This window comes from Pseudomyrmex gracilis, unplaced genomic scaffold (genome assembly GCF_002006095.1).
Source record: "Pseudomyrmex gracilis isolate BER0280 unplaced genomic scaffold, ASM200609v1 scaffold_2570, whole genome shotgun sequence".
NCBI classification, from domain to species: domain Eukaryota; kingdom Metazoa; phylum Arthropoda; class Insecta; order Hymenoptera; family Formicidae; genus Pseudomyrmex; species Pseudomyrmex gracilis.
The window spans coordinates 4,575-14,561 of NW_018023154.1; the positions used below are offsets into that span (position 1 = coordinate 4,575).

Below are 9,987 nucleotides of genomic sequence, written 5' to 3' on the forward strand. Positions count from 1 at the left end.
GAGGAAAAAAATTATTTCATCGTATATGTGTATACATATACATATATTGAAGCACATTCTGCATAACATCCTGCAAACGGCTCTTACTACCCGATATTTCATTTATTAGTTTAAAAGACTTCAGAGCCCGAAGAAATCTTCTTCTTGTTCTTTATTAACTTAAAAATAAAATTTCACCTGTTATTTTATTTTTAAAGATGACAAAATGTGTTACAGTGGAATGTAATAAATGTCAATGAGCAACATGCTAAAACAATAGGATTAATCTAACTCTAATAGTTATAATATTTATTTATAATATTTATAATATTTTTTATTTTGACAATATTTATAATATTTATAATTTCAATTACATTAACATTATTATAAACAATCCTTTTAAGATTTTGTGCATGAAATCTTAATATAAAATGATCAGTCAGTTTATTCTATTTTATTTAATTATTCTAGCACAATGTAGCTTGTCTCTGTGGCTAATCATGAAACAAATCCAAATAAAGTCAACCATTTAATAATATTTTGATAGAATAATATTTTAATAATATTTTGATACTGTACCATTAAAGTGTCTGCACCTTCTTCTGACATTAATGCTTCTTTACGCAAATGCGTTACCAATTCCTCTAAAGTAGTAATGCGTTTACACAGTGCTCAATTTGTTTTCTGCAGATTATGGATCAAATTACATTTCTCTTTATAGGTTTTGTTCACCATATTAATAACTCTTCGGGCTCTCTTAGGTGATGAAAAATCGGAAGTTGTAATTTCGGATACGTACCGAGGCTCTGCAAATCTCCGTTTCTTTGGAGTAGCATACAGCTTTTGCTGTTCATTGTCATGACCTGTTATTAATAAAGCAACATGGATAACGTACAAACAAAAACAACTAAGGACGAAACAACTAAAAACGAATTAAGATATTGAGGTTCATGCAGTTAAAACTAATAATAAATTTCAAAAGAGATAAGAGCCGTTTGCTAGATGTTTTGCAGATAAATATATTTGTAAATATATTTATATTTTTAAGAGTGTAAATTCTTACACATTGTTTTTGAATTGAAATTTTCAATTCTTAAAACCATGTAAGATGCTTGATTTGCATCACATATATGAGAGAATACCCATTTTCCCTTCCCAATTAATTTTTTTCGCAATATAAGTTCTAAATTAATTGGGAAGGGAAAATGGGTATTCTCATATACGTGATGCAAATCAAGTATCCTACATAGTTTTAAGAATTGAAAATTTCACTTCAAAAACAATGTGTAAGAATTTACACTCTTAAAAATATAAATATATTTAAAAACAACTAACTTTAATATTTAGTATCCTCAATAAAACTAGTTAAAAGTTAAAAACTTACGTTTCTCTTGAATAACATCCTTGAATGTTGACTGGAACTGCAGTTTGGTAGCTGGAGGATTTAGAACACCAATGGAAGGCACTGCTTCTGGTTTCAATAACCATTTCTTTTGGACCAGCAGTTCCGTACTATGTCTATAGTCACTCTGTATAAAATGATCAGAGCATATGTATACATGCGTCACATTGTCCTTATCAGATAATTTGCAGGCATGCAACCATTGTGCTCGAATGCTCACTTCTTTTGGAAATCTGCAAATAATTATTTATCTCATCATGCTGTTAAATGTGTTATAAAATTTGCTTGATAATTTAACCTAACCATGTGTTGCAGCAAATGTAATAATATATGCAATTAAGTTAAATTAGAGAAAATAATAGCATTTTATAAATACACATTTTATGTCTAAGATATTTACTCGTGTATTGTAAAATTTGCATTTTTCGTTGCTTTCTTCTTGCACAAAAAACAAATTCGCACCATCGCGAACCATGTAGATTAATGAAATTATCGCCTGAAATTTGAAAAATCGCAATTTAGTTTTAGCTGCCGAATTTGCTATTATAGTACAAAATTGTGTTATAAGTACAAAATTATATTCGCACATCTTATTATATACTTTACTTTATTCTTCTTTAATTTTCTTGAAGTTTCTTTAATTCTTCGCAATTTTCACGTAACTGTTTCATACGATCACTAATATCACGTAGGTGCGTGATACATATCACGTTGCATGTGATACGCATATCAACGCATGTTTTAAAAAATGTAAGCGCATGCGCACAAAGCAGCTGGACCTTGCGCAAGAGAGAGGCTACTACAGTGGAATCTCGGAATAGCCATATATGTAATACTTCTATATCGCTACTACGGTGCCGACCTGAAGCCCAAACGTTACGGTGCAGACAATATAGTAGCCTCTCTCTCGCGCAAGGTCCAGCTGCTTTGTGCGCATGCGGTGAACATTCAAGCACGCTTGGGTATTTCTCTTTTTTGCGTTCTTTTTTTGCGTTCTCTTACTTTCCAATGCTTTGTCTCGCTCGCACTCGCTTAGTAACCGCGCCTGCGCATAATGACGCACGACTATCTATGCCCATATTTGGACTTCATGCGTCTTTCTTTCTCGGGTCTCGTGCTTCTCATTGCGAAAATACGCGACTAGCAATATAGAAGTATTACATATATGGGAATAGCGGATCGCGAAATAGCGGACTCATCCCTTCCATGCGCATAAAGTTCCGCCTTTGGAACATAAGAGAGGGCTTACCGCTCAGTGCTGTGTGCCTATCAAAGCGGGCGCAGCGCGCAGCATTGCTTAGGTCATGTTACGCAGTAACAAGTAATCTCTCATGGATCGTGTGTGTGCAGATCGTGTGTATACAATTGGGTCCTGTTGTGTTCCATCATATGTATTGTTAACAAATATATATCAACATACTTTTTTGTGTATCATGGCAAACTCAATTAATGTAAAGAGAAAACGTATAACGTACATAAACAAGATTACGATTTTGAAAGAAGTCGAAGAAGAAAAAACAAAAGATGATATTTTAAAAACATGGAATTTCTAAAACATGTTTTTTTGACATCATAAAAAACAAAGAGAACATTAACAAAATAGTATTAAATAAAAAAAACTTCCAGAATAAAAAAAGTAAACAAGTAATCAAAAACAAAACATTAGAAGAATGTTTATTTACATGGTTTCTGTAAGTAAGAGCGGTAGGACAACCAATTTCAAGACCAATTTTACAGGCAAAAGCATTGCAATTAAATAATTTACTCAAAGGTCCTTCCAATTTTAAAGTAACGAATTTCTACATATTAAATTAAATGTGTATTCTAATCATATAAAATTTGTTGTATAACTTATTATACTTTATTATACTGCATTAACTGATAATATGTAATAATTTTTTATATTATTTGAATTTAATTGTCTTAATTTTTATTTTTATATGTAGGCAAGTAACGGTTGGTTGACCAATTTCAAAAACAGATACAATATTCGACAATTAAGGATATCAGGAGAAATTCTATCCAACAATGCCGAAGCTGCAAAAATATTTCACGATGAAATTATAGAAAAAATTAAAACAGAAAATCTTCTTTTAGAAAATGTAATGCTGACGAAATTGGCATTTATTGGAAATCATTTCCAAACGTAACTTTAGCATCTCAAGAGGAAAAAACAGCTCCCGGAAGAAAAAATTACAAAGATCATGTAACAGCTTTATTTTGCTCCAATGCTAACCGGATTTTGCTCCTAACCGGAACTAACAAAATAAAGTTGTGCATAATTGGAAAATTTGCTAAACCAAGATCAATAAAAAATATTAAAAATTTACCGGTTGTATATAAATCGCAAAAAAGTGGTTGGATGAGTCAAAATCTGTTTAAAGAATGGTTAGTTTTTTATATAGCTGTATAATTTATTATATATTATATTTAATGTATTTATATTTTTTAATGTATTTTATTTAAAATTAATCAAAAATATACACGTTGTATTTAGGTATCAAGACAACTTTATTCCAGAAATATTAGAGCACCAAAGAAAAAATTATATCAGCGGTAAAGTATTATTGCTGTTGGATAATGACCCGTCCCATCCGCCTGTTGATATGCTAAACAACATAAATAAAAATTTTGAGGTAAAATATTTATCACCAAATGTAACAGCAATTATACAACCTCTGGACCAGGGTGTTATTTCGATTACCAAAAAGTTGTACAAAAAACAATTTTTATTGAAATTGGTATTAGAAGAAAAGCAACTCAACATACAGATTTTTTGAAAACTTTTACTCTTAGAGATTGCATCACTCTAATTAGTACTGCTTGGAACAGTATTCGGTCATCAACTTTAAATAAAGTATGGAAACCCATGTTGGGAGATTTACTTTCAGTTCACACATACAATGATTCTACAAGTGAAAAAAATAATGAATCTGTTGAAGAATTTATTGAAGAATGTGCTAAACTTTATAACTGTACTTCTCAATTAATACAAAATATTATTGAAGTTTCTGAAATAAAAAAATGGATTGCTACAGAAGAAGGCGATGAAGGTTGGACATGTTTAACAGATATAGAAATAATTGAAAATATTGTAAATCGCAATGAAGAATTTGCCAAAACTGAAAACATTAAAGATAATTTTCCCGGAGAAAGTAATAATCAACCATTGACAAAAATATCTCATATACAAGCTTATCAATATTTTCAAGTTATTAAGAATTGGTGTGAGCAACAAAATGAGTGCGAAATTACTGATATTCTCTTGATAAACAAATTATTAGAAATTGCAGCAATAAAGGCTATGCACGAAAAACTTTATGAACAAGTATAATATAATATATTAGAAAAATATATGTTAAGATGAATGTTATTTTGTTTTATATAAAGTTTATAAGCATACGCATATATTATATTATAATTCTATTTTATATTATATTATAATTCTATATTTATAAATATATTTATTATATATGAATGTGTGCAGAATTACAGAGAATTACAATATATTTGATTTAATAAAAACTATCGCTGTATTACGTTCATTACGTTTGTCTTATTGTTTATGCAATGTACGTTTATTTTATTACGTATGCATTAATAAGATTTTAAAACTTTCTTACACTATTAATTTCATTAAAATTTGAAATAAAAGTATTCTTTAAAAAGTATTTTAATAAGCTAAACTGTAATAAGCACATTAGAAAGTTTCTATTTTTTTCAAATAAAATAACTATATGTTAACTAAAAATCTATATGTTAACACTTTCTATGTGTATGTTTATTACTAAAATAAATTTTGTCATAAGTAATTGTTTTGTAGTTTATAACTACTTTGTGATTTAAAAAATTTACATATTGTAACCGTAATATTTTTAACAAAACAACAATACTTTACACAAAAAAACCGTAAGTAAGTGTAAGAAAGTAAAATATTCTTATATCACGTAATAATTAAATAACTAAATATTTGATATAAATTATTGAAGTCACTTTTAATGCAGAGTTACTTTTTTCAATGTTCACGATAATTTTATGATAACATATGCCTGTCGGTATTAGTGGTAACCGTGTCGGTATGTATCATCGGTAACCGTGCCGATATATGGATTAAATCTCGGGCCGCTGGCACGTGATAGTAGGAGGCGGCCGGAGGAGAACTACTTCTCCTCACGGCGCACGATATGGTGCTCCGCACTGTACGTGTGCGCTCGACGCTTCGGCCGTCTTCGGGCGGTAGAAGAGAACAGAGATATGTTTACTGTCCCTTTCTTTCGAAATAGCTATAGCGTACGCGGCTAGCGCGAGCGGCTAAGGCCGAAACACAGACTTTTGCATAACGCATAACGCATAAGACATAAGAGAATCAACCAATCAAAGCTTTCTGGAACAAGAAGTAGAAATGAAAACGAAAAGCTGGATTGGTTGATTTTCTTATGTTTTATGCGTTATTCGTTATGCAAAAGTCTGTGCTTCGGCCTTAAGCCTCGTGCTAGCAGCTGTTTATCATTTTTCGCCGTTTGTCCTCGTTCTTGCACTTATTTACTTATAGAAACATTTAGATTAAATAAAAAAATATAATATTAACACCATAAAAGAATAATTAGAAAAATAAAACATATGAGGAGCACAAATGAAAAGTGAAGAATATAAATCCAATATGGACCTAATCTTGGCCAATATGTACGTTTTTTTGTTTTAAACAAAAAAAAGAAAAGTATAGTTAATTATATATTTAGCAAAATATTGTTAATATAAAATACATAGAGATAAAAATATATTTTAATGTTGTTCGTTACGTAAAAAATATTCTGTTAATATACTTTTTACTTTGCACTCGCATTTACATATAATATACATTAAAAGAAAAAAAGTATTCTTGCAATAAGAATTTTATTAAGTATTATTAAACTGAGAATTATCTCGGGCTCTTTTGAGTTTATTAAACTTAGTTGATGAATATATGTGAATACGGTCAATAAGAGCCATTCGCTGGATGTTTTTGCGGAAATATTTGTGTATATACATGTACGTAAAATATATATACGTGTTCACATGTAAATCTTACACGTGAGTTTTTGGATTGACATTTCAATCCTAAAAATCATATAGGATGCTAATTTTGCATCTCATATATGAGAGACCCCATATACCCCCCTAATTAATTTTAAAATATTGCGAAAAAAACTCCTCAGCCAGGAGTCGAACCTGGAATCTCCGGCTTTCCGGGCCGTCGCCTTCCCTGTTAGGCTACCGAGGCACTTGGAGTTTGTCTCGCAATATTCCATACATCTATTAAAGATGTTTTTTAATACTGTAATATCGCCCTTTTCGACAGCGTTAATTTAACAATTATTATTAAACTGAGAATCATCTCAGGCTCTTTTGAGTCTATTAAACTTAGTTGATGAATATATGTGAATACGGTCAATAAGAGCCATTAGGTGGGTATACGGAGTCTCTCATATATGAGATCCAAAATTAGCATCTTATATGATTTTTAGGATTGAAATTTCAATCCAAAAACTCACGTGTAAGATGTACATGTAAACACGTATATATATTTGTACATATATATACACAAATATTTCCGCAAAAACATTCAGCGAATGGCTCTTATTGACCGTATTCACATATATTTATCAACTAAGTTTAACAGAATTTTATTGTATTTAAGTTTTAGAAATGAACTACGTACACATTGTTGCTCAACGGAAACCGCGAGAAGGTGGTGATTTCTTTCATCAAAAACAATGTAAAACATTTGTTTTGTTCAATATTGTAATAAATGTTTATATATACGTTTTTTAGCATAAAAAATAATAATAATTAAAATAATTAAAATAATTCTACATGTTATAGTATAAAAGAATGTTTCAATAAAAATATAAATAAATACAAATATATAAAAATTAATACACTATTTACAAAACCATTGTTGTGTATTTCCAAAAAAAATATAGATAGAACAGAACAGGTAAAAGTTTAGATAGAAAGGATAGAAGTAGAAAAAATAGGAGTAAGAAAATAGAAGAAAGAAGGAGAAATAGATAAGGAAAGAACAAATACAATATTAGGAATTGGAATTAATTCGTAGCGTTTTTTTAATGAAGAAAAATTATTTATTTTAAATAAAAATAAAAAAATACATTAATTTAAGTATTGCCCATCGCTTTCTACTACTTTTGATCATCTTTCGGGCAGGGAACGAATACCGTGTCGGAAGAACGCTTCGTCTTTAGATGCAATCCACAAATCGACCCATTTTTGACAATCTTCGTAAGAAGTGAACTTCTGCTCAGACAGGCTATGAGCTATCAAACGAAACAAATGGTAATTAGAAGGAGCAACATCTGGAGAATACGGCGGGTGGAGTAGGACTTCCCATTTAAGTGTTTCCAGGTATGTTTGTACCGGTTTTGCGACGTGCGGACGAGCATTATCGTGCAGCAAAATGACTTTGTTGTGTCTTTTGGAGTATTCCGGCCATTTTTTGTTCAATGCACGGCTCAAGCGTATCAATTGTAGTCGGTAGCGATCCCCAGTTATGGTTTCTCATTCGGTTTCAGCAATTCATAATAAATTACATCCCAAGTAGCATGAAAACGTTCAGCGAATGTTAATTTTGTGTTAGACATGTTACTGGTTACTTGTGTCCTTATGGCTCAGTGGACCCTTATTGCTAGTCGATACGCCATTCTAAGTCTTCACTGAAGTTTGGATTAAAACCGTGGATTCAATGCGTGATCACGGAGTTGTATACTAGAGTAGTTTTCACTGTTGGTTTCTAGGTCTTGACACAGACTGCGGGTAGGGAAATTTACACCCCGCAGTGAGATTCGGAGCACAGCTCCAATCAGACGGTCGAACTGAGTTAGGGAGATTATGGGAGAAATGGGTAGAGGGGGATTTCAGACTGTATGATGAAATGTAAGCTTAGATGGATATCTGATCCTTAACGACGAAAGCGTATAGTGCATGCATGGCTTGTAAATTATTAGAAAAGGCAACCTCCGCCACACTATACGGTGGGCTGAAACCGTTGTGGAATAAGTCAAGTATAAGTGAGTCAGAAGCGTCTTTATGAATAGGACAATGGAAAAAAATATGATCTATGTCTTGATGAGTGTATCCACATTCACAATTGGCTGTTTCAACAATTGACTTATCCGCAAGGTGCGCCCTAGCACACGTATGAAAAGTACGAGTGCGTGAGATAAAGGAGACTAGGCATCTAGGGAGTAGTTTTTTAAATTTTTCATACCAAGGTTTATCAAGAACTTGATCCTTCCAAGAGAAGTACCTACCACCTTTGATCAGGACTTCCCCGAGCAAAAACTCCCTCGACTCTTCCAGCACCTCCTTCCTAAAACCGAGAAACAGGGAGCTGAAAGGGCACTTAAAAGACAAGTCGGGTTTAGGTAGACTCAACGCTTTCTTGGCATAAAAGTCTGCATTCTCATTATCCCTGATACCCTTATGGGCAGGGACCCACAGGAAGCTAACATTGATTCCCTGCAACGCGAGTTCAGAAGTGAGCGATTTTATTTTATATACAACACTCGGGTGAGAGCCCCGAGAGTCAGAGGACATGAGACAGCTCAGAACACTCATGGAGTCGGAAGCTACAACTGACAGGCTGAACGCGAAGTCCCTTATGTATTCAAGAGCACACAGGACGCCTTGTGCTTCAGCATCGAAGATGGTAGAATGATTATTAAGTCTGGTGAAATGTACCAGATCAAGGTATTCAGAGACCACTGCAAAACCCACCCGAGCGGGTTGATCCCCGACAGAGGGAATCATGGAGCCGTCAGTGTAGAAGATATGTGAGGCACCCATACTATCTAGGAATCTACTCAACTCCAGTTGAGGTGAGTGTGCAGAACAAAACTTAGCGCCTGAACTAAGATCAACGCAACACTTGTAAAACTTGACAAAAAAAGGAAAGGATAGTAAGCCAAGTAGAGTGAGAACTTCTACTTGCTGAATTGCAGTCGAAAGGTGATTAAAGATGTTGAACAGATCGAAACTGTTGGCTTCACATATAGGGCTCCACGAAGGAAGGCTTTCTCGCACCATTGAACCCAGTTGGTGTTCCGCACGAGAAGCCACACGACACAAATACTTACGGGTCAAAAACCTACGTCGACAGACCAGGGGCTGTTCGTTAACCAGATCTAGCAGCACATTGGTAGGAGTGGACCTCATAAGGCTACAAATTATGCGAATACAAGCAAACTGTAGTCTATCTAACACGAGACATTCAGGCTGAGAAAGAGGAGATACCACTTGACAGCCCCAGTCCAAAACGGAGCGAACTAGCCCTTATAGGCCATGAAGAGAACACTTGGGTGAACCCCCCATTTGATGCCCGCAATGGCTTTGAGTATATTGATCCGTGGAAGAACGCGCTTCTTAATTTCTGCTACATGTTTTTTCCATTGCAACGAGTAATCAAGGACTACGCCTAAAAATCTGACGCACCAGACGATTGGGATGACGACATTGTGAAGAGAAATCTTGACCCAGATAGCCAACTGAATGCAAGTTGTTGGCAACTTGCCACAAATATTGCTCATAAGTTTTCAGCAATGCAACAAAAG

The 9,987-nt window shown here is 33.2% G+C and overlaps 1 protein-coding gene and 1 long non-coding RNA gene across 4 annotated transcripts; one reads left to right on the forward strand and one right to left on the reverse strand.

Annotated features, from left to right (window-relative positions):
• Positions 1 to 387: 387 nt before the first annotated feature.
• LOC109862889 lies at positions 388 to 2,096 on the reverse strand. Of its 3 annotated transcripts, XM_020443054.1 has the most exons (6): positions 1,969 to 2,096; positions 1,782 to 1,877; positions 1,364 to 1,614; positions 779 to 842; positions 559 to 663; positions 388 to 473 (listed from the first exon to the last, which is right to left on the reverse strand). In XM_020443054.1, the coding sequence occupies exons 2-5, from the start codon at positions 1,844 to 1,846 to the stop codon at positions 624 to 626; spliced, it is 420 nt and encodes a 139-aa protein (XP_020298643.1). In that variant the 5' UTR covers positions 1,847 to 1,877; positions 1,969 to 2,096; the 3' UTR covers positions 388 to 473; positions 559 to 623. The 3 variants fall into 3 exon arrangements, with proteins under 3 accessions (XP_020298643.1, XP_020298642.1, XP_020298641.1); XM_020443053.1 differs by having other exon boundaries at positions 559 to 842; positions 1,988 to 2,096; XM_020443052.1 differs by having other exon boundaries at positions 559 to 842.
• A 909-nt stretch (positions 2,097 to 3,005) lies between these two features.
• Positions 3,006 to 4,675, forward strand: LOC109862888. The gene is made up of 3 exons (XR_002251246.1): positions 3,006 to 3,169; positions 3,328 to 3,769; positions 3,879 to 4,675. It is a non-coding gene; the product is annotated as an uncharacterized LOC109862888 (long non-coding RNA).
• Positions 4,676 to 9,987: the final 5,312 nt, after the last annotated feature.